We start from the raw sequence: 23,882 nt of genomic DNA, 5'->3' as shown, positions 1-23,882 counted from the left end.
AATTACTGACGTAGGCCTATTATTATTAATTACTGTAAATTGCAATACAGTTAGTATACAAACATAACTTTAAAGGTATGACAAACATTTTATCTGAATGGATAATTTTTCAGTTCCTTGCAAAAAGAACAATCTTAAACCATCCTGAACTGATTTACCAGTCTGATTTAAATCAGATCCTCTAGGCAGAAGACAAATGTCCCGTTTGAGATTAGCAAACTGGTTTAAGTTGCTTTTTACAAGGTTTAGTGAACTTGGAGAAAACCATCGCTTGACCGCAGCCTTGCACGGTTCCTTAATCTATAAAGATGAATTTCCGACACAGTCTTGATATAAGAAGCACATACAGTACCTGTACAAAGTGCACAAAAACCTGTATAACTACCATCTATCTAAACACTTCAGCTTTTCACATTGAAATGCACTCTAGGAACACTCGGATGTAGCTGTCAATGAGCTGCCAGGATTGGAAACATGGGTAGTGGGAATCGCACATTAAAACCGCGTCAGCGGCGTCTCTCTACAAGGTCTTACACGAACACCTGCAAAACCGAGCGGGAGTGTTTGTCCGCACCCACGCGTGTGCTCACACATGTAATTGCTGTCAGTTTTTATTCTTGACGGCCGGGGGGTGAGACGGGTGGTGCGTGCGTGTGTGCGTTTGGCTCAGTACTGTGTGGTTTTTAATCACAGCATGGGGGAACGACCTGTGTGGAAAAGTCGACCCGCTCCGACTCCTGTTTTCCGATAACAGTGACTTGCACTGAGATATGCCAATCTCCTGTGATTCTTATGAGCCTTGTATCACAAATTCGAGTCGGGTGAAGTAAGAGAAAGAGTGAAGAGGCATAAGGAGAAAGAGAATGGAATGAAGGAGAAAGAGAATGGAATGAAGGAGAAAGAGAATGGAATGGAGCAGAGAATAGGGCAGAATAGGGTTATTGTAATTGCACAGATGTACAACAACATTTTAGTTGTATCTTTAGTAGTTTTTACATACATGTGAATGATATGTACAGAAATATTTTTTTCACCTATTTTTGTGTACTGATTAACTGTATATGCTAAATGCACTGTTCGTTACTTTGAATGAAAGATTTTTAAATGAAGGTAAATCCAAGAGTACCATGGTAGTCATATTACATTTTTGTAAGTACCGCATACATACCATGGTATACGGAAACCATGGTGTACAAGCAATTAACCAATCAGAATTAAGTATTTGAGTAAGCAATGCGTTAATAAGATCATCTGCCTTTTTTTGTAATAAGAAAAGAACGAAAGACTATTTTGGCTATTTTGGGGCGTGGCCGGGCAAATTACTCTTTTGCTTCAGTAGCTGCTCAAAGACATACCTTTGTGGACATGCATACAAATGACAGAGTCCTCTACATCTTATCACCATTTGCATTGTCTGTTCAGGCGCTGACTGTCCCTGTGGGGATGAAGGGAAACGGTAAGGACTGCAGTAATCAAGATAGATATAGAGTAAGATGAAGAAAATGGCTTTCAGCAGAAAATTGTGCCCTGAAATCAGATCTTCGCACAGACTCTATTGTACAGAGAGAATGGACATAATTAGTCTGCTTTGTATATTAATGCAGCAAAGGCCAGCAGAACAGACTAATCTCGGGTGCAGATATAGGCCAAGTGTGGCATCCATGTTTATTTTCCGCAAATCCAATTAAGCATTTGCCGTAAATAACAAGACCGAGGAGAAAAGGTGGGCAGAGCTGTAGTTTTCCATCTTCTCAATTATCTATTTTCTAACATCTTTCTCTTTTACAACGGAGATGCACACAGGATTGAGACAGGCTTTAGACTGCTACAGGAAATGGAATGTTATTGGTGGATTGAGCGCTTCTCTAACAGAACGCACCTTAACGCCACCCCTCCCTTCTCTTTTTGTTTGTTAATGTCCTTCGGTGATTGCGATCTCAAGGCGAGCATGAAACCTGTTTGTCAACTTGCCTCTGAGCCGATCTTTAAAGATGTTGGCTGATCCTTCGCAGCAAGTCCTTGATATCGCTCGCGTTGTCGGGTTTTATTAACTCGGGGAGTTGTCTGCAAAATCAAGGTAGACACCATTTCGTGGTTCCCTGACTGGAACTTGACACGTTAAAGAGAGAGTTCATCCAAAAATACAATTCTCTCATCTTTTACTTATCCATGTCATTTTAAACCTGTATGACTTTCTTTCTTGTGCAGAACACAAACGAAAATATTTTTAAGAGCATTTGATAACCAGACAACCATGGCCCTGAATTGACTTTCATTGTATGAACACAAAACCACTGAAACATTTCTCAAAATATCATCTTTCACGAGTTCTCCTCGCAGATAAGTACGGATAGTAAGGAATGCATAGTTTACGTATTTGGCGTGCTGTCCCATGGAGAGGGCTTTGTGTTTCACAGAATGCAGGTTTTGAACAACATACGGTTGAATAACATTGTTAGAACTGTCCCTTTAAAGGAGTAGTACACACTTTCTCCCTTTTCCATACCTGAAGATAGCCAGGAAGCTGAAACTAAGTGTCCTTAGCTAGCATTTCTGTCTAAAATGCGAGCGAGGCATCAAACAGTAAATCTTCTGCGCTCGCTGATGATGATCCCGTATGATACAAGCCTATTTACGGCCGAAGCACAAAGCGCGTTGGCCACAGTCGGCAGACTCAGTCACTCATGCGATACGTTCAGCCTCTCGGCTAGCAACTATGGGCGCCATCAATCCGTTTTATTCTGTTGACCTTTCTCTAATCCTCGCCTGTATAAAGCGGCTCCCACAGACACAAACTTCATGTCTGGCTCATCGCTAGAAGGATCATCGTTGGTGAAAAAGGGCTAAAAGTAATACTGACAAGCGTTAAACAAGCTGCTGCAAATAAGTGTTTTAAGAGTCATTTATTTTTTAATACATTAACAGCTGTTAAAACAATCCAGACGCCTTAATGTGATTTTTGACCCAAAAATTGTCAATGAGCCTACTATGTCCGGAGGCCCATTTTGTACAACATTTTGTTAAGGTTAGAAAAAAACATAAAAAAAGGAGGTTTATGGAACCAAAAATTTCGAAAACGGCTAAGGTACAGTATACTAATAATAATATTTCTACCAAATTTTAAATAAAAATATTGTTTCTGCGGTATTTGCATTGGTTTGCAGAAAATGAAGAAACGGGTCAGAATAACTGAAAGTATGCTCTGTACCAAGAGTGAATCCACAAATATTTTGTTAACTAATAGTAGCTATTAGTGAAAGGGGACCATGAGCACGATGAGCTATGATTATTTAAATTGAGAAAAGAGAATTGAGTTCTCACTATAGCTGTCCATCAGTTGCATGCGATTGGCTACAATGCTCAATGCTGCAAAGCACGCAGCAAGTAGAAATCAGCTCTTCAGGCAGAACTTGAACACAAATAAGCACAGGACCGTGTAAAAGTACCCTCGTATCAGCTGAGGTGTGTCAAAATAGTCTTGGCTTTGTGCTTTCCGCCCACGTGTATTATTCATGACCTGCACCCGAACCAAATGACACGAGTAAATGACACGCAAATGACACATAAAAAATGATTCCACCCGTTACATCACATATTAGCGTTTTGACATCATTCCACCGAACAATGCTTCATGAGAGGAAAAACGTATAATAAAGCAATAACACATGGACTGGACATCTAAAATTATAGAGATATCAATATTGCTTTTTTTATATTTTTCATCCAATCCGCAGTTACAAAATTGTAAAAATAGATGTAAAAGAAATATGTACATATGTAGCTTACATAAGAATATAAAAATGTTAATAATTCGTAAAGCTTAATAGGTATTTTATAAAGAGTTTGTTTATTGTAAATATTTTGGGCCAAAAATATATAAGACCAAGTTCGTTCTGGAATGAAACTCTAGATGGCGCTGTTCTAAACCATCTGACATCATAACTACTACACGGTGAAGCTGATTGGTTCCCTCCGTATCAGCCGTCAATGAGCTTGCTACTCGACGTTCAACTATTGGCTAGTGTCTGTAGCAGTGCAGCGCATTTCAGGCACCCTCCTCCTTCTCCAGCTCCACCTGTATAGATCTGCTACAAGGTGAACACGTAAGCTATGGGGGTTTATTCATATGTTGTATGTGCAGCAGCAGCATTCCTTATATGCTCACAGCAGAATTCTGTGGATGTATTGGCAGTAGCAAGTCTCCGTACTTGCTCCGCCACAGATCTATGCCGCCGTGACAAAATACATGTATATGTCATGTACCCTTCGAGAGTTGTAAAGACAGAAATAAAGTTACCCCCCCACCCACATGTAAAATCACTTGGCCCACCTTTCATCTCATATCTGGAGCCGGGCCTGCTGACCATACAACATACACCACACCACAACTATAGGTATGCAGCTAAGCAAGCACTGATGTGGTTTTCTTTAGCGGTTTTTGCCCAAAGTTAGGTTTGGAAACAGTGCAAGAACTTAGTTTTCGAAATAAACAGTTTTTATGTTAGATGAAAGTAAAAGGTTGCTGTAATTTGGATTATTTGAGAGATGTCTCTGATGGGGCCTGACCTATCATGAGCAGTGAGTCTTTGCCCATTTTTAGGAGTGATTGCACTACAGTTGCTGTCCGTCTGAATGGAACCGTGCCCAGCAATCTAACCATTCCAATTTAGCACACAGGTAAATATTCTGGCTTGGGTTCACTTTAAACACCAAATTGAAAGGGCAGCGCAAAACCAGCACACAAACATACTCATCATCTTTGTCTGTAACTTAATGGGATTATCAATTGGGCGAGAGCGGTAATGCCTTGTGACACATTGAGGAGAGAAATCCTGAGTGAATCCTCGGGTTTATAAGGACGCTTAAGGCATTATGCATGTATCTTGGAACGGATTAAAATGCATATATTCATTAGTCTTGGGACAGTAAAAGAGATCTTGGCAATGTAGAAGATAATCAAATTTTCACAGTTCCGTCTATTTGCTGAAAAGTACATATCTGTTTTTTATCTGAATGCTGCGTTCACACCGCAACCAATTCTGATTCATTTTCCAAATCTGATGTTAAGAACAGACCGTCTGCACATTTTGCAAGTGATTAAATCTGTTTGTGGAGATAATATCAGATGTCTACAGTAGCTTTTTTATTATTGAACCCCATTTCTGGCTTGTTTTCTAGGACACCCAGTTGGAATAGGAGGTTTTACATTAAGGCATTTGGAAGACGCTTTTATCCAAAGCGACTTACATTGCATTATCCTATACATTTTACATGGGTATCTACAATCCCCTGACATCGAACCCACAATCGTTGTTAACAAAATGCTCTTACCCCTGAGCTACAGGAAAGCTATTGTAGGTATATTCAATAGCTACAATGACTCACATATTCAAACAAATTGTTTTGGTTGAAATGTAATAGAAGGATGTCGGTCAACTTTTGCAGGAAGTGTTTTGACAGTTTCAAATTGATCAGAGAGAGTTTATGAGGTAGAGTTACGCTCTTTGTCTTGCATTGGTCTCTGCCTTCACCTGTGAACACGCCCGCACGTGATCTTGTCTTTTCACATGTCAGACCGCACCGACACCGCGCGCTCTCAATCAAGACAAGGACAAGCTTTTGTTACACCGTGTAGTAAAAGCGCAAGAAGAAAAAGAAGGCTGACAGAAAACTGTCTATAATTTCCTGGCCATTAAAATGATACACAGCAACACATACCTGCATACGTGCACTCAGAAATATTTGTTATGGTTTTAATTGAGGAAGGTTTCTAAGCATTTTATAAAGTCATGTGAAGGCCAGCTGTTGTGTGGGCCAACAAGGGCTCGAGGCGGAGTTCTTGAACGAGAAGGGAATTGATAGGCATGTTTTTGACTGGAGGCCTCTGCATGTCTATCAATTTGTTTTTATGAATTTTATGCTGTGAGAGATGCTTTCTCACAACATACTTAAGTTTTGAAGGTCCATAGCGGCATCAAACAAAATTGCCGGATTCGTTTTCTGTCACGTTGTGTCAGGACGATGACTTTTTGTGATGTTGATCTTGACATAAAAGCTTTTTAGCAAAGCAAGTTATCGTTCAAGTCAACAGTTATTAACATTCTGCAATATTTGGGATTTTATTGCAGTAATATTATGATGTAAAGAAAAACTCTTAAATGGAAATGATTAAAAATCATCACGAAGATTTGTAGTATGAAAAAAGTGGCTTTAGAAGTCAACATTGTTTGATTTCCATATCATGAACCATGTCTTACAGTCACAGCAATGTGTACGTGTCTTCATTTCTATTTCTCTCGGCATATCTGTGGTGTTGATTCTTTATGTGTAGAATAATGGGGCTGGTGTTTAAGTATTGATTGTTAGCCTGAGGTAATTACTCACAAGATGAAGATAATAAGCAGCAGAGAACTGAAAGGGGAACATGACTGATGCATGGCAAAATGTTCATGCACTGGGAAATGATGTTCCACGCTATTGATTATTTCTCCCACTTACCGCAGCGATTCGTTATATATTTTATGCAATTCTACTAAAAGCTGAACACACTTAAACGTGCATTATTTTATTGTAGTGTATTAGTCTATCAATGTCCACCACTGACCATTTGCTTGGTGTGTTTTTATTGAAACTTTAGTTCAGGACTGATGGATGCAGCATATTCCTACAATATTTTGAAAGGATTTTCAATAGAAAATTAAGGGAAGAGAATTGTTAAATACGGTCTTGTATTTAATTAAGTATTAAAAATGATAAGAAATATTAATTCAAAAATATTTAAGATGGATGTTTTTAAATTATTAAAAAGGTTAAATATTGTTATCAAAGGCATGCTTTCACACTTGTGTTTTACTCAAAATTCAAAATACAATAATCTAAATGTATTTATCTCATTACTTTGAATGAGACTATTGCATTTTGAAATTATTGTGTGTGCCATTTCCAGAAAGTTTAAAAATGTTTCATGGTAACAAGTAGGAGTTTTCAAAAGTGTTATCTGATCAGCAGGTAACACACCGGTCTTGTACTTTCCTTTCCACTCGAGTGCAAATTTCAGCACTGCTTGTCTTGGTCGACACCAGTCTTCCTCTGTTGTGCAAACACCTGTCAGAGCTCTGCCCTTTTCACATCCGTCCAATCCATATAAACTTGTGTCATTTGCAGTTCTGGTCAATGACGACTATATCTCTCCAGCCGTCCCCACTGCCTGGCATCTTTTTTTCTGCAGGCTAACAGAAAGGGCCTCCTGCATATGGTAATGAGGTGCTAGGATGCGCTCGAAGGTGCGGTTTGGGAAATTATACCTGCTGTTTTGGACCGTCGCCAGGAAATCCATTTGGAGTGCGGATTTCCCTACTTTGAACCTATCAGATGGAGCCATATTGTGAAGGGGAAATGGCGTTTTCTTATTGTTGTTTCTTCTTTGCCAGGTACCGCGTGACTGTGTGACATCGTTTTATTGATAATTAATATGATTTAACAATGCCCTCTCATATGGGATCAGGTTGACCATGCATTAAAGCCAATTTAATCCCCGTAAGAAAGACGCTGAACATCACAGGAAGGGTAATGAGAGCTTGGAGAACTGTGGTGTTGTCTCAGTGTGGAAGCATTGGATTTGACTTATTTTATTTAAATGTTAAAAGTCAAAATCGAGATTTACAAAACACACGCATACTATAAGCACATAGCTTCTTATTAGCATTAAGGTCAGTCTCTGTCACTGTTCCATATCCACCGATGTGCCGTCCTTGCTATTTTACCTAGAAGGTCACAGACTTAATTTAATTTAGCCGTACTCACGCGGCTAGCAGCATCTCCTCTGCAAGTATCCAGGCGTTCAGGTTAGAACCTCATTGGCTGGGCCTCAAAGTGCCGCCCACTGCGATATGTCACAACGCATGACCCCTGCAGCTTGAAACGGTAGTGCACACCGCCAGTGCTGTATCCCCTAGCTTAACCTTTCATTGCCACCGGTATAATGAATCTGAATAGCTCTGTCGGTCTACATTCGCGGCTGGTGTTGAAGCCTCACTCTCTGCCCGACTGTTTTGTCTTGAGGCAGAATGTAGTGCAAATGCCCTCTGCACTCATCATGAGCTGGAATGACTCACAGAATGGTTTTAAATGGGATAGTTCAACCAAAAATGAACATTTTAGCATACCTTCTCACCTTGTCATTCCAGTCATGTTGTTTATTTCAGTTTTCACTGTTACACAAAATATTTGCTATTTATTAATGTATTTTGATAATATATATGTTTGTTAAATGTTATATGTTTTGTTTTGTGTTTTAATATGTATTTACATTTAATTTTTAAAAGGGATTTTTATTACCCTCTTGTGTATAATATTAAATGTAGATAAATATATTTATTTTTATACTGACTGGTCCTATTATTCTCCATAAGCAACTATATGATATTTCAGTCGTACAATAGCCATGTGTGAAAAACACAATTTAATTGTTCACAGAAAAATCTTGACATCCATATTCGTTCTTCTTTTGCCTTCATGAGAGAAAAAGTGATGTACATTGCTGTGTTAAATGACCAATTTCGGAACATCCAAACCGTTATAAAATGAGCCCAATAGAGCCATAGCATAAGGGCGTAAGTATCCGTTAATCGCAATTGTCATTAAATTAGGATTATGTCGTCTTCGCCGTCCTCCGGGTCTCTCTTAATGAAAAAGGGTTGCAGAGAAAGTGTTAGTTGAGTGTCTGGTCTTTACTCCGTACTGTCTAACTCGTCTCCGTTGCATAGCTGACATTTCCTCGGCTTGTCTGGAGAGCTCCCTGAACATACGCCAGCGCAGTCTTCTGATTATTTATGTATAAATTCAGCCGGTGTTGCGCACGCTACTGTATGCAGATGAACAATTTATAGCGGCAGGAAGGAATAAAGGCGTTATTTTGGAGTGCTGTTGAATTGATTCATATCATGAAGGCTCTATTATGCTCTCAGCCAAAGTAATGACAGTTTGTCACCTGTGTCTCTGTGGCGCTTTTGTTTAAGGCTGAAGATATCTTGCCTATATTCGGATGTCTATATCAACGTATGCATTTCACTGTGCACCCCTCCAATGCTCTAGTGGTTTTATTCATTGTCCCAGGGTTTGGCCACATGTGAGTCGGATGAGCATGCATAATGCATAATGCATGGATTGCGCGTGGATGTACTTTTCTAGTATTTTTTTTTTTCAAGCAGCCTGGTCCGATGCATCAGTGTCCCTTGTGTTTTTCCTTTTTATTTCCCAGCCAGCAATCACCTTGGCCTTTCCAAAGGTTAATAAAAAGGAGATTTTATTCAGTTTTGAAAATAGTTCAGATTTAGCTAGCTGTGGATTAACTAGATCAGAGCAAAACCAGCAAACGTTTTTTAGTACTATAATACCAAGTCTTATGTCATCGTCTATACGAACAATATTGGATGATGTGTAATAAAAAAATAAGTGTGCACTCTTCTCATTAGACATGTTAATTTAGCTTTTGGAGTCGGAGAAACCACTTATTCTCTCTTTTGATCATTATTCATCAAAGCTCCAAAATGCACGAGATGAACGCCCATTTTAACCCCAAGAACGTGCTGACAAAATCATTTAAAGATACATGTGATGATTGTACCAGTGCAAAAGAGCAACAGTGCCGTTTTACTCCTTGCCAGATTTGGTATGCATGGGATTTAATTTATAAGCCTCCATCTCCTGCCCCATCTTGCAAATGTACCAGGTTATCTTGCTCTCACCAATTGATGAATGAATGGGCATGTTGAGATTCAAACCGTCTGCGGACCAGGTGAGAGATTTCCTATGTGTTTTATATCTCCTATTCTTGGGGCAGAGTCTGCGACTGAGATCAGATCTGTAACCTGCCGCAGGGCTGCGGGATCCTACCGGCTGGAGGTCCTTTAAGTGTAATATGGAACAAAGTGGATTGCAACCACTCCTTGCAGAAAATAAAAGCACAGGAGCGGTTGGCTTATAATTTCCCAAATGCGTAAAATTGAGGGCTTTTGTGAAAATTTTCCCTCTAATCTTTTGACAATTTGCATTCGACAATGTATGTAATTATGGATCATTCTGACAGTAAATGGTATATAATACAGCTGGTACAAACATGATTTTTACTCATTTCGTAATAGACTTTGTGCAAACTGTAATTTGTTTCAGGGCTGGAGTCGTACGATCTTAAATGTTAGTCACAAATCCCAATTCATATGAAGAGAAAACTTAAGTTAAACCATTTCATTTCTCGTGCACAAATATTCTTGTTTTCCGCAAGACAAATGTTTTCCTTCCTCATACTAAAAATCTGAGCACTTTACATTGTGCATCACTAACCACCAACGAGCTTTGCATTTGACCTTCAAACGAATTATCCCCAATAAATACAGAAGATAGAGAGATGGAAGGTTATAGTTTTATTCTGGAATGATGCCCTTGAGTCAGCTGTTTGGTTCGAAGACGTCTAAGTGCCCCTAAACTCTCAATGGAGTCTCCATGATGTCATCAAATATGGCGTCTATAGACGTTTGAGAGGAGGTTGATCCAGGAAACGTCTGTTTTTGGTGCTGGAGTGAGATGATTGCTCTCAAGGTTGTAATTGGAGGTCTGTGAAATATGAAAATGAACGGGTGTAGAGGTGCTTGTTGTTCACAGCTACATACAGTGGCTGTACAGGGAGTAGGTGTTGAAGTCATTGGCAGATTGTAGTAGATGTGGGTGGAGGTGCTGTCCAACTCTGGTTTTACAGTAAGTGGGATTGACCTCAGTCTCTACCGTCTGTTCAGTGTAACAAAGGTAATAATAAGGCCATGTTACTGCACTTTTCCTTCACTCATGAAAACAAATGTTATATGGCAAAATATGTAAATAACTGGCTTTAGGATGAAAATACTGTTCTGTATGTGTAAAACTGCAAGATGATTTCTACGTCTTTCAATTCAAGGATTTGAACTCCTTTGGGCCTTGGCAAGTTATGATTTTGGACTCACGCATATTACCAACCAAAACATGTCACAGAGTATCGCATCTCACAGTTTAATTTTATGCCCAGATCCAAGGATGTTTGTCTTGTTTTACTTCATTTGTGCGGAGTCTGATCGCCCAAGGCAACAGCGGTAAACCTGGCACCCTCGGTAGCTCAACAGACGTGGCCAGGAAAGGGCCGCGCTCCAGAACGCATTCATACACATAGCCCCCAGGACAAAGCACGCTCCGGCTGCAAAATTGAAAGGTGCCAGCTGATCTCCGGGCCAAGGTTGAATGATGTGTGGTGGAGATGTTGATGTTTTGCAGGATAACCGCGTCCTTCACCTACTTTGGACTTCTTGCTGTTGTGCGTGTGTTTTCTAACTGAGAACTCTATTTTGTGGTGACAGGAAGCTGGAAGGAGTGCTGTTTAACTGCAGCTGTAATATCCGCTGGATCCAGGTGTGGCAGCAGAGAGGCGAGTCTGGACTTCATAACCAGCGGCTGTACTGTAATAACGGCTATTCAAAGATCTCCCTACAGCTGATGAACATCTCTCAGTGTGGTACGTGACGCATGTTATATGGGTTCGCCATTTGTTGCTCATTCGGTTATCAATGACTTACATACTCACCTGAAGCTACATGAAGGTCTTTTTGTGTGCAAAACTGGTTTGGCAGACTATCTGAACTGGTTTCTTTCTTACAACGGAAGTGGACAGGGACAAGCAGTCAAGCTCTAAAAATGACAATTTATCCAATCAATATTGCACCATAAACCAGTAATTCGTAAGAGTTGTGAACTATGTTCTTTCTTTATTAGATCCACTATATTAAGTCATCTGTATTTGTGAGCAACAGGCTGAAATTGAAGTCGTTTTCCACTGACATGGTCACCATATACTTTCATTGGAAAGGAGAAAGCAACTTGCCTTCCTGCTATACTGTAAAATGTCCTATAAATTACTTTTTTATGTGAAATAAAAAGATTTAAAGACACAGATGTTCGTAAACCATGTCAAAAGTTTTATTTTGCGTCGACTTTACCTTTAAAATGATCATCCTGGTTGTTTACTTGTTAAACTCTATTGGCAACATCTCTAGCATATCGATCAGAATACAATTGTTGACTTGTTTCTAAATGTTCACAGTCAAGCAATAAACATTTCATAAAATACACATCATCTTTAATGCTAATAACTGTTTACATATTTCATATGAAGATTTGCCAGAAATCAGTGTAAGTCACAGTAACCTGACGGTGATAGAAGGAGACTCGATCACAGTCACATGTAATGGTTCCGGTGTTCCTGTACCAGAAGTGGATTGGACCGTACATGGACTTCACTCCATTAACACACATCAAGTAAGACGGACACTTGCTTACAGCATTTAATATACATTTCAAAATATATTGACATTAGTCTGGGTAGATGCTGGGATGTAAATGAAGCTAGAATGTGATAGATAGCATACAGTCTGTTTTATTGCGGGTGGCTTATTGTGCTGTACTGCTGATCATTTAGCCATTGAACCATTCAAAACATTTCTATCAGACTAAAACATGGAATGTGAAAATGTGACTTGATCCAGAACTTAAACCTGTCAAACCATTTTAAGCCAGGATAAGGTGGCCAAGATGGTCAGGCTTTCTGGCCATTTATCATATTTGGTGAAGACCATCTTGAACCAGCTACTGTAAAACCAGCATACCACTTAATCCTTGTTTAAGCAAGGGGTTCTAACTATCAATTGGACTGTCTTTCATCTTCACTACATTATATTAAAATTCATGTACACTGACCGAGATCCATTGAACAGTCAGTTGAGATCCACAATGACTGGTTACACCACAAACCATCGTCTGAGCAAACTGATATATATTGTTCTATCTTCTTTTCCAGTCCAATCAATACCCACCGAATGTCCACTCCATCAACTTAACTCTGGTCAACGTCAGCCGAGACGATAACGGCTTCATGCTGACCTGCATTGCAGAGAATATAGTTGGGATGACCAATTCCTCTATACAGCTATCAGTTCAATGTAAGTGTCTCTTATTTCTCAAAAACCTTTACATTATGCATTGGGTACAGTAGACGATTTTATCAAAAGCGACATTGAGTCGATTTGAAGTGTACTGTATATTTTGAGTGGACAAAATGTCATTTGTCTCCCCTCTTATTTCAATAAGCGTTAAGTTATAGTTTCTATACTTTCTTTCTTCTGCAGAAAACAACAGAAGATATTTTGAAGTTTATGTTAAGCGAACAGAGACCGAACCAATTGGTTTTGTGTCCATACACTGGAAGTGAATGGGTGCCGGTGCTCTTAAAAATTCTAAATTACTGTAACTTTTGTGTTCTGCAGAAGAAAGAAAGTCCAACTGTTTTGAAATGACAAAAGGATGAGTAGATTTTCATTTTTGGGTGAACTATCCCTTTAAGGAGATCACAAGAAAACATTACTTCAGATGGTTAGTTGTATTGATGTAGATCGTTTCGCCAAAATTTTCATGAATTTGTTTACAAATATTATATTTTGCTATGTATTCTGTCGTCCAAGACCAGTTCTTCCCTTAACAAACCACCAATATATAACAAATCATTGTTATATGTACTGTAATGTAACAAATCATTGTTATATATTGACATTCATGTTATTTATATTGCATTTATTTCCATTAAAGAGTTCAGCTTTAATATTATAGCACCATTTTAGAAATCCGAAAATATGCAGATTTTGGACAATCGTATTAATTTGCTCAGTTGTGGTGTCCATGGGTTAAACTAAATTTTAAAATAATGATGTATTTCTTTCCAAAGTTTGGACTCTTTGCACCAATTTGTTAAATGTCAATAAAAAACACCGTTCATACAAAATATGTCTCGTTTAAAAATAAAGTATAACCAAATTCACATAATATTGTTATAAATAGATTCAGATATTATAGTTTCACATGGATTTCATCAAACGTGCTCTCAATTAGCGATTTTCATCAAATCAAAACACAAAAAGGCAAAGAAAGGGGCAACATCAGTATATCTAACAGCAGCTGTTTCCGCACCACTTGGAATGAAATAAGCAATTAAAGACGTCCTCATTAAAACACAGTTTATGTCAGCTAGATACAATACGCTTCATGCCGAGCGTCAGATGACCAAACCGGAAAACAGGTCTCCTGACTTCCGGTTTGCTTCCGCTTGTCTGAAAAGCCGGCAGCAACCCAACGGTATGTACTGACGGCGACGTGGCCTAGCTAACCTAGCTAGCCATTTCTTACTGTTGGCGTTTTATTTGATTTTAACATCTGAATGTTAGTGACAAGAAGAAAATGTTAAAGCCAGTAAAGTACCAGAATATGCTCATTTTGGGTAATTCCTGAAGGCATCTTGAGTAAAACAGCGCCATATCCAACGTAGCGCGGATATAGCGCGGTACAGCCGTACAGCGGACCTGAACCGGATGTGATGACACCTGTTTCGCAGAATGCGGAAGTACGTTGCGCATAACCCGCATTACATGGTAATATGAGGTTGCCCTGTTGTGTCTGTATTTACATTTCTACCAAACCATGTTGGACAACAACAATGTAACATAATTCTTCCCACACTCGATATAATATTGACTGCCCGAGATTTGCATTGAACTGCAAGTTTTATGGAAATAAGAGTCAGTCTCTCTCTGTAACTTTCTCGTTCCAAAATACCATTATTGACTTAAAATTTGAAAGCAATTTTTATTTCAGAGTCTGTGTGGCTGCCGCGAAACGTATTAAACGTTCTCCTTTTTGACTCCAAGGGCCCCCACTGTATTCAACAATATTCAAAGACCCCCATTGATGTAAGCTCAAATCTGATCTTTGACAAATATTAAACATTCATCAGTCATTTATAGCATCGTAATTGCTAACAGTTAGAGTCCGGCATCTAGCGAGTGGAAACGTGGTGGAGGCGTTTCTGGACTGCAGTTGTTTTCCACCCCTGGCTCTGTGCCCTCTCTCCATGAAATGTCCGCTCACCCAAACGCTTGATGAGCGGCCAGGCACTTAGCTTGCGATCTTCCTGTCCAAGAGGCAGGATAGCAGATCAAACAAACATCCGTGCGGTCAACCTGTGAAGGCTAAAGCCCCACTCATGCATAAATGCAGTTTGATTATCCAAGCTCACGGGTCTTGACGATTTATGTGGCCACGAAGACACAAGTTAAAAGGATAGTTTACCCAAAAATGAAAATGGTCTTTCCGAACGTGCATACTTTTTTATCATTATACATTTTTTTTGGGGGGGGGTGTACTGTTCCTTCAAGAATTGTATTGAAAAGTATCTTGCACTTCTGTCCGATAGTTCCTCCTGTCATCATAAAGTTTGAGGAACCCGAGAGAAGGCACGACACGTGTATGATCTTCACCGTCCGTGGGCAGCCATTGCCCACCCTGCGGTGGTTCTACAAGGGCGAGGAGATCACGCAGACCAAATACATCTACCCAGAGACGGGAATTTATCAGGACAATCTGGAGGGATGCCTGATGTTTCAAAACCCCACCCACCACAACAATGGCAACTACACATTGGAGGCCAGCAACTTCTTGGGCGTGGCTGTCAAAACTGTATACGCCCACTTCCTGAAGCCACCCTTTGACGGTATGTAGGCAAATAATTCTCAATCATACAAACTGCACTTTTCAAGTTAAACTTTTACGTGTGCGAAAATAGTAAGGCTGCCATTTCAACTGTGCAAAAATAGTAAGGCTGACAAGTTCTTGCACACGTTCTAAAAGAGCTTTTCTAAGATTAGAGCTGTTATACCGTATCACAGACTGTATCATGTGTCGAGACAGAGCTTCTAACCAACATTCAGTCTGCTCTCTGAGTAACACCAGAGGTGAGAACCCATCAGGTTCATAGATAAATATAGGTACACGCCCTCACTCCTTAAGTTCACATCTCTTGGCTGATGCTATAGCAGGTAAAAGTGGGTAAGCATCCAAAAGCATTTAAACGATCCAAAAGTCATTCTTGGATTGTTTTCATTTAAAAAATTATTTTTGGGATTTAAAAAGTTATCACTAAGAAAAAGGTATGAAGTAAATTATAATAAAAAAATCAAATCAAATGTAAGAATTGTGACACAAAATTAATTCCTTTGAAAAAAGGTCAGATTTTCCTGCTTTCAGCGAAACACAAGAGATGCTCTTTGGAACATTCTCAGATCATGCTGGCTTAACACGGATCATGAGGTTTTGCACAAACTTGGGGAGTCCATGCCAGCTTGAGTACATGCTGTCACTAAAAGGACATACCAAATATTTGTGTCTATCCAATATGCACTACCGGTCTACAGTTTTAGAAAACTAACTCGCTCACTTATTTATATTTTTCCACATTTTAGAAAAATAGTAGGCTCATCAAAACTGTTATGAGATGTTTCGACTAAAACTAAATTTGTTACATCGTGTGTACACTGGATGCGACTTGTGGCGCTACATTATAATTACTAATGTCCATTAGTAATTATAATGTATGCTAATCCGTTCTATTGTCTTTTGTCGCATCCGGTGTAGACACGGTGTTATAATTTAGCATCTTCAATGTAGTCACCTTTTTCCCCAAATTTGCAGAAATGTTCTCTTGCCATTTTTCTCAAATAGCTTCTTGATGTTTCACCCCAAGATGCTTTTTAAACCGTTTTAAATGAGTTCCCGTCTATTCTGTGCTCTTACTGGCTGCTCTTTTTTCATTATTTAGTCAATGTCATCCATTTCAAAGTCATTTGTTATTTAATAATGACATAATTTAATGTTATTAAATACAATTATATGAAAAAAGTTTATATTTGCCCAAATGAAGAGTTTGGTTTCAAAATTCAAAAAAAAAATCATGTTTTTATTATGTTATCATGTTTTTATTGTGGTAAATCGTGTTAATTAGCTGCATGTTTTCAGTTATTATGGCTTAAAACCAACTGCAGTTTGTTTGATATTGAATGGAATGCACAATAAAACATCTATTCATTTTGGATACAAACTGTTCAAATATATTTCTGTCTATAAAACCAATTTCAGACGTTTAAGCACACACCTTCAACTGAAAACATTTCATTCTAGTGTTCTAAAACTTTGGACCGGTAGTGTCAAATTTGAACTCATTCCTATATCTCAAAGTCTTATTTTGAACATGATTGTATAAGAAAAGCAAAAATGATCCTGACATATTCATGTCTATAATTACATACCATTTTGTGTTTGTGTTTCTTCTCTCTAGACTACCCAGAATGTGGTAAGTTTCTCTTTTTAATCATCTTGTGCATGCGTTTTTGATATTTCTCATTAGTTTTGTTTATCATAAAACACAAAATTATTTAGAAAGAACTCATTTAGTCTAAGCAAACAGCTAAACACAGTCCCTCCCCACCCAAACAATTTTCTCGGCCTAATTTGTTTTTGGCATGCAACCACAGTGTTGTGCGTGCTGTTATTGGACCTGTTTTGTATTTTTAGCATATAGCGACCGATATCTGTTAACATCGGACAAATTGGACCTTGGGTCACCAACCTTTTCTAGAGAAACTTGGACAATAAAGATCAAGGTTATTTTAAACAGTGCAGGCCTGTTAGCAAAATTGTATCCGTTTTATTTCAAACTTTGATTCATAATTTGAGCCGCTGACCTTCATGAGATGCTGTTTTACACTGATACCTCCTAATGTACTACGTTAACAAAAATTGGCACTTCGGAACCGTACCGATGACAGATCTCTGACGGAGCTCTGAATGAAGTTAGATGGTTTTGCTGGGGATGAATGTGCGCAGCGTATAAATGGATGTCAAGATCCGCCAGCCAGTCGTGGCTCGATACCTGTTCCCGGCTTAATAGAGAACAGCGAAATAAGAACAGCCTGAGGGCTGTGTTCAATACCACATGAATAACAGCGGCGCAATCGAGGATACGACTCCTAATAGCAATAACCTAGCAAAAAACAAGTCTAATCGAACAGTGTTTGACATATTTAGTGAATTACACCTAATGGTTCTCTTGAAACAGTTGTCCAGTTGACCACACAATGCATTGATCGCCTTTAGAAGAGTGCATTGAAAAAAACAGTCAAGTAATCGTCGTTGATAATTATATCGTGAGTTGCACAACGTCGGTAAGAGAGTATTGAATAAAGTGTACAAAAATGGTTCAAAACATATTTTTTGTTCTTGTTTGTCTTCTAGTGAGTACAACACCAACCACAATTCCAACCATGACACATCGGCCAGACGAGGACACCTTTGGTGTGAGTGTTATTTAATTATCAAGTTATATAAAGCATATAAAAGCTTTATCAAAGCATGTAAAAGTATAAAACATTTGGATCTACATGACATAGCAGGTGCACATGATTGAAAAGACAAAGCAAACCATTAAGTCTTTTCTCTACCTCCCATCGCCACTCCCCCATGGCCCTTGCATTTCCTAGCTGTCCAAAAATGTACTTTGGTTAGTTTTAGGGGGTTTTTTTGGTCGCAATTAACTCGACAGAGATTATATTTTCATTTGAATGTCTTAATGGAAACTTGGGCACCGGCACAATGAGAGAGAGAAACCACCCCTCGTGTTTGGAGGCCCTAATTATTTGCTTCCGATAGCTTTATTTCATCCCTGTGACTGCTTTGATTTATTGTTTATTGTCTTTTTTTTGTGTTTATCTATGTTGTTTTCTTTGTTTTCCTGTAAGGATTCGCTTGTGAGTATTATGGCTGTGAGGGCTGTTATCTCTCCCCTAAAACACCTTACCTGAATTATTATCTTTTGCTTCGTTTTTATTTGCCCCTTTCCTTTTCCCGCAATTTATCAAAGATACTGCAGCCATAGGCAAGTTACGACACCAATTACATAAACCCCTCATGATTACTGCATCAACATCAATACAAATCACATAAACAAGTCGGGACGCGGCGCGTTGCATCCCTCTGATATTGCAGGTTCTTTTCCTGGCGAGATACACGCAAGATGAGACAGAAATATTTATTTGCCGTGTTTTATTTCGCCAGTCGTGACATTCCTGTGCTGGCGTCTTCTTGTAAAACCTATTAGAACGCATTTATTTGCAAAGATACATTATGTTATATTGAGGCTTTCATGTGTGTGACTGAATTGCTGATTGGTGAGCTGTTTAAAAAGCGTTCAAGGCTTGTGGAATCATGTAAGGGCTGTGTTAGGAATGTCATATCATACCACCGCTACTCAGAATATTTCTGAATGTATAGTATGTGTACTATGCGTAGAATATAGATTTTCTGCCTTAGCATATTTAGGCTAATATTGTTAATCAGGGTGTGTACACCCCCTCATTCAGTTCAATCCATTGAAAGTTTAAAACCTAAAGTTAAAGGGACAGTTGACCCAAAAATTGAAAATTCTTTCATCATTTGCTCACCTTCATGTCATTCCAAACCTGTATGACTCTTCTCTGCCGAACACAAAAGAAGATATTTTGAAGTACGTTGAATTGGTAACCAAACAGCATTATTGACTTCCAATTGAATGGACACAAAACTACTGAGACATTTCTCAAAAGATTTATGACTCAGAAGAAAGAGTCATATACAGGTTTTGAATGATCAAAATCAATGAACGATGAGATGATTTTTATTTTTGAGTGAACTGTTCCTTTAAATTTGATAAAACATCACTGTTGATCCATTTTTAGAGATACAAATCTGAATGTTTTGCTTCTTCTTTCAAACTGTTTCTCTAGGTGTCGATTGCAGTTGGCTTGGCTGGCTTCGCCTGTGTTCTCCTTGTAGTCATGTTTGTGCTAATCAACAAATATGGCAGACGCTCAAAGTTTGGCATGAAAGGTAAGCTAATGTAAACTCTTCAGCGGGAAACTTGACACATTGCGTTTATTAGTAAACCAGTGTAACATCAAATGACTCAATTTTATTGTTTAGTACGTCACTGACCGTTTATAAGATTTAAAAAAAAAATACAGCAACTTTCAAATCAGAGACTTGGTTTCATTTTTATATCACTTACTTTTGTACTTGAGGTCTGTGGTATTTGACATTTCAATGTTTTTGAATTTTGCTTGTTTTTCAAATGTTCTTCCCCCCCAAAATGAAAGATGAAAGATATTTGGAAAAACATTTTGCTTGTTGCTAACCATTGCTTGTTGACTACCATTGACTTCTATAGTAGGAAACATGACAATGGTCGTCAAAAGTGCCCCAGAACGGTTTATTTTACTGCATTCTTCAAAATATCTTCTTTTGTGTCCAACAGAACAAAGATATTTATAAATAAATTTGTCCAACTATGGTAGTCAATGGTGGCCAATAAGCAATGATTGTAACAAGTGTTTACCCAAATATCTTTCATCTCTCATTTTTGTGGGAACTGTCCCTTTAAACGTTCTGTGTATAGAAAATTTGCCATTTATATTTGGTTACATTTATTTATACATTTATTCAAGGTGTAGAGTATGTGAGTTTCCCGAGAATCAAACCCACAACCTTTTCCGTTTGACCAGGAACACTAGTTTATGGTTTTTAATTGGGCGTAATGTTTGCCGATTTTGTGGCATAATGCGCTTGGTAGACTTTCAGTCACGCATTTGATGTCTAAATAGGATTCATATGCCGTGTTGGACAGAGTTCCAAAGCCTATGCATTACTGGCAAACAGTTAGCTGATTTCTCGGGCGTTGCAGTGGAAACATGCTGTGATGGAGGATGCTCTGCTCAGTTATGCCTTCCTGATCTTTAGATGTATTTGGCAGGGTTTATTTCGTTGTTGTCTTCTCTCCTACTAAAATCCACCAAAGCCTGGCTGATTTGGCTACCCATAATGCATTTTGGACGCTTTTTTGTAGAACCCTTTCGAAGCACACACACACACACACACACACACACACACACACACACACACACACACACACACACACACACACACACACACACACACACACACAGTTGGCTCGAAAAGCAGGAAAAAAAACCTTGACACAACAGCCATTATGAAGACGAGTCAAGCAGACCTCACATAATTGCTTCGTGATGAACATTACATATGACACATGGCTGGTGTGGAACCATGCAACACCAATTACACTACAACCAACACAAATGCTCATGCATCAAAAGGATAATTAATGCGATGCTTTCCGTCCCTGGAGCCGCTTGCCATATTATTTTTGTTTCGTTCAACATCAACTGGAATCTAATCAGTAGTTCGCTCTGGTAGCAACAGTGTCAGATTACCCACAATCCCCCACCTCTAAATGAATGCGTGCCATGTTGGCTTATTGTGTCCTGCCTTGGCACTGCGCCATGTTCATTGACTTTCTCCGTTTCGCTTTGGTTCCCACAGGGATGTTTCCTCTATTTTTCCGTCTCCGTCTTTTATTCTCTCTTGTTTTACAACCGCTTCCCTGCTGCCAACCCTCTTCCGCTTACTACCCTCTGCTCCTATTGACAGAACCCGAGCGCTCTCCATCCTTATTGTGAGAAAGCTAGTTAATAGAAGATAAAGCCAGTAACGTAAACAGAAGTAGATTTAAGAAAGATAGAAGAAGGTGGTGGGTTGGGATTGTTTCTAAATGTGCCCGGGTTGCCTGTTCCTGGACACGTTCCTCCCGATCTTTAGCATGCTACTGATCAAACGACAAAAAAAAAATGAATAAAAGAGCAAAGGTATCTTCAATTGAACTGTAAAATGTCACTTTTATGAAACGTACATTGTGTTGAATGCTGGTATAGTGTCAAATAAAATTTCTTGGCGTCTTGCCTCTATGACCTCAGGACCACATCTTTCTACGCATGAAATTTCCCCTATTCAGCGATTTCTTTTTTCTTTGTTTGAAATCGAACAGTAGCCTTTTATGTCCGACCGTCTCGTCTGAGAGCCGTGAAAAAGCTGTTTGTGCTCCAGCATTGAGACTTTACATTATTCTCCTGGTCCTCGTCCAGAGCAATGAATGCGAGTTGTTCATATGAACTGAGGCGTAAATAACCTTAATCTACTCCTGTAGTGAGAAAAAGAGATTCAGTCCAGGGAAAGCGCAAAATCCTTCAGAAACGTGAGTATTGTAGTGCTTGTAAATGAAACCATTACAGCAGATTTTGCATTTGTCTTGGCTATGAGATCCCAAAAGGATGTTTTTTGGTGGCGCATCACATGTGAGATTCATATTTAGAGAGATCTTGGCTTCATGATCCATCTTTGATTATCGGCAAATGCTTCCGAAACCGGGTTTGTTCGCTTTCGCCGGCTGGACCTGCAGGGTGTCCAAAGCTTATGTCCTGTTTCTTATTCCAGCCAGCAGTGTACACCCGAGTTAAACTTTCTCTAAGGGCCTGCAGTGTGATCCCATTATTACCATCTTAAATCTGACAGCAGGGCTCTCACACGAATGCGGAAAAAGAAAATCTCTCTTAGAAGTTCTCACATCCGAGACATCGTATGTATGTGGGGGAGATTTGCAGTGCCTGCGTGTCAAAGTATGCATCTATTTTTCTGCTTCAATAAAATAGACGGCCGTAGTTCCGGTCGCCTACCCTTTATATATAAGAACGAGGAGCCCAAATGCTTTGACTCAAAGCGTATTGCCCATTAAAGATGATCTGAGGAACATCAATAGCACGTTCCCTTGATTTACTTCTATCTGATTGATTTTTGCGCTTTTTGTAGCAGATTGGTGTTTTTCTCATTGCCATGAAATGTTCTATGTCATCCATTTCAAACGCACTTTAATCAACTGGAAGCCACTGTTCTATCTAAGATATTTTGAGAGATGTCTTAGTGGTTTTCAGTCCATACAATGGAAGTCAATGTGGGACCGTAGACTTCAGACAAAAGTAGTTGAGTTAATCGACCACCAAAACCAGTTTGAGCCAGTTTATGACCGTAAGCTCAAGTAAAAACCATCAGGATCTGTTTTACCTTGATTTTCCAGGAGGGTAGTCTTTTCAGTCCTTTGGGAGAACTCTTGCACTAATTGCACTAATAACAAATAGGACACCATCCACTAGACCTCAAAGGTTGTTTCTGATTTCCTCATCTCTGTTGCTCTAGTGGAGATGTTGTGTGGTCACGGAACCCTGATTAAAACATGTCCCACTGCGTTATGCTGTTGTATTCAGCTGATTTATAAGCTCGATAGACACTGTGTCCATGACGAAGAAGCTTGGCATTGTTATTTCTCTCCTACAAGTGTCTTGGTCTTGATTTATTCAGTGTTCAGGCATTACAGGCCATAATTATTGTTTTTTTTGAGAGGCGTAATGAAGAGCAGATGAGGAATAAGGACCCGTGTGTGACCTCATTCATTGTCATTGATTTTAGATGCCTGAATTGCTCTGGATACAGTCACACAAACGCCTCAACACACACACACACACACACAGTCTAGCAATGCTTTCCTCGGTTCTCTGGCCTTGCTGCTTCATAAAACTGATCTGATTGTGACCTCACCAGCTGGAGTGTGCTGAGTTTGCTCTGCTGTGAAATCTGCTCTATAAAGCATTTTTTGCTTCCGCTTTTGGTGCTGGGAATGACCCATTTTACATTTGTACTGTCAACCAAATGTCTTTTCTCCCTTGCTTCTCTTCCTTTCTTTCTCCATCTTACATAATTTTCTTTATTTTTACATCTTTCTTTCTCCCTCTTATTTCTTTATTTCTTTCTTCCCACTTTTCTTTTTTCTCTATCCCCCTAGTCTCCATCTTTCGTTCTTTCTTTCTTTCGTTCTTTCGTCTTTCTTTCGTCTTTCGTTCTTTCGTCTTTCTTTCTTTGTTCTTTGTTCTTTCTTCGTTCTTTCGTTCTTTCTTTCTTTCGTCTTTTTTCTTTCCCCTTTTCATTCTCTTCTGTCTAGTCTCCGTCTAATCCCCTTTCTTTCTCTCTTTTCTTTCATCTGTCTGGCTTGC

General features: G+C 39.1%; 1 protein-coding gene across 1 annotated transcript in view; it reads left to right on the top strand.

The window, feature by feature from the left end:
- ntrk3a (neurotrophic tyrosine kinase, receptor, type 3a) overlaps positions 1–23,882 on the top strand; it is a gene marked incomplete at its 5' end in the record, with an annotated part of 111,933 nt that overhangs the window by 28,097 nt on the left and 59,954 nt on the right. Inside the window, 6 exons of the mRNA XM_079450925.1 lie at positions 11,382–11,536; positions 12,194–12,336; positions 12,875–13,016; positions 15,317–15,613; positions 18,190–18,251; positions 19,716–19,818. Coding sequence (XP_079307051.1) covers positions 11,382–11,536; positions 12,194–12,336; positions 12,875–13,016; positions 15,317–15,613; positions 18,190–18,251; positions 19,716–19,818 — 902 coding nt within the window. The remainder of the gene's footprint in view (positions 1–11,381; positions 11,537–12,193; positions 12,337–12,874; positions 13,017–15,316; positions 15,614–18,189; positions 18,252–19,715; positions 19,819–23,882) is intronic.

This window comes from Barbatula barbatula (assembly GCF_947034865.1).
Source record: "Barbatula barbatula genome assembly, chromosome: 25".
NCBI classification, from domain to species: Eukaryota; Metazoa; Chordata; class Actinopteri; order Cypriniformes; family Nemacheilidae; genus Barbatula; species Barbatula barbatula.
The sequence above is the reverse complement of the archived record's forward strand: the minus strand, read 5'-3'. Positions and strand labels throughout refer to the sequence as shown.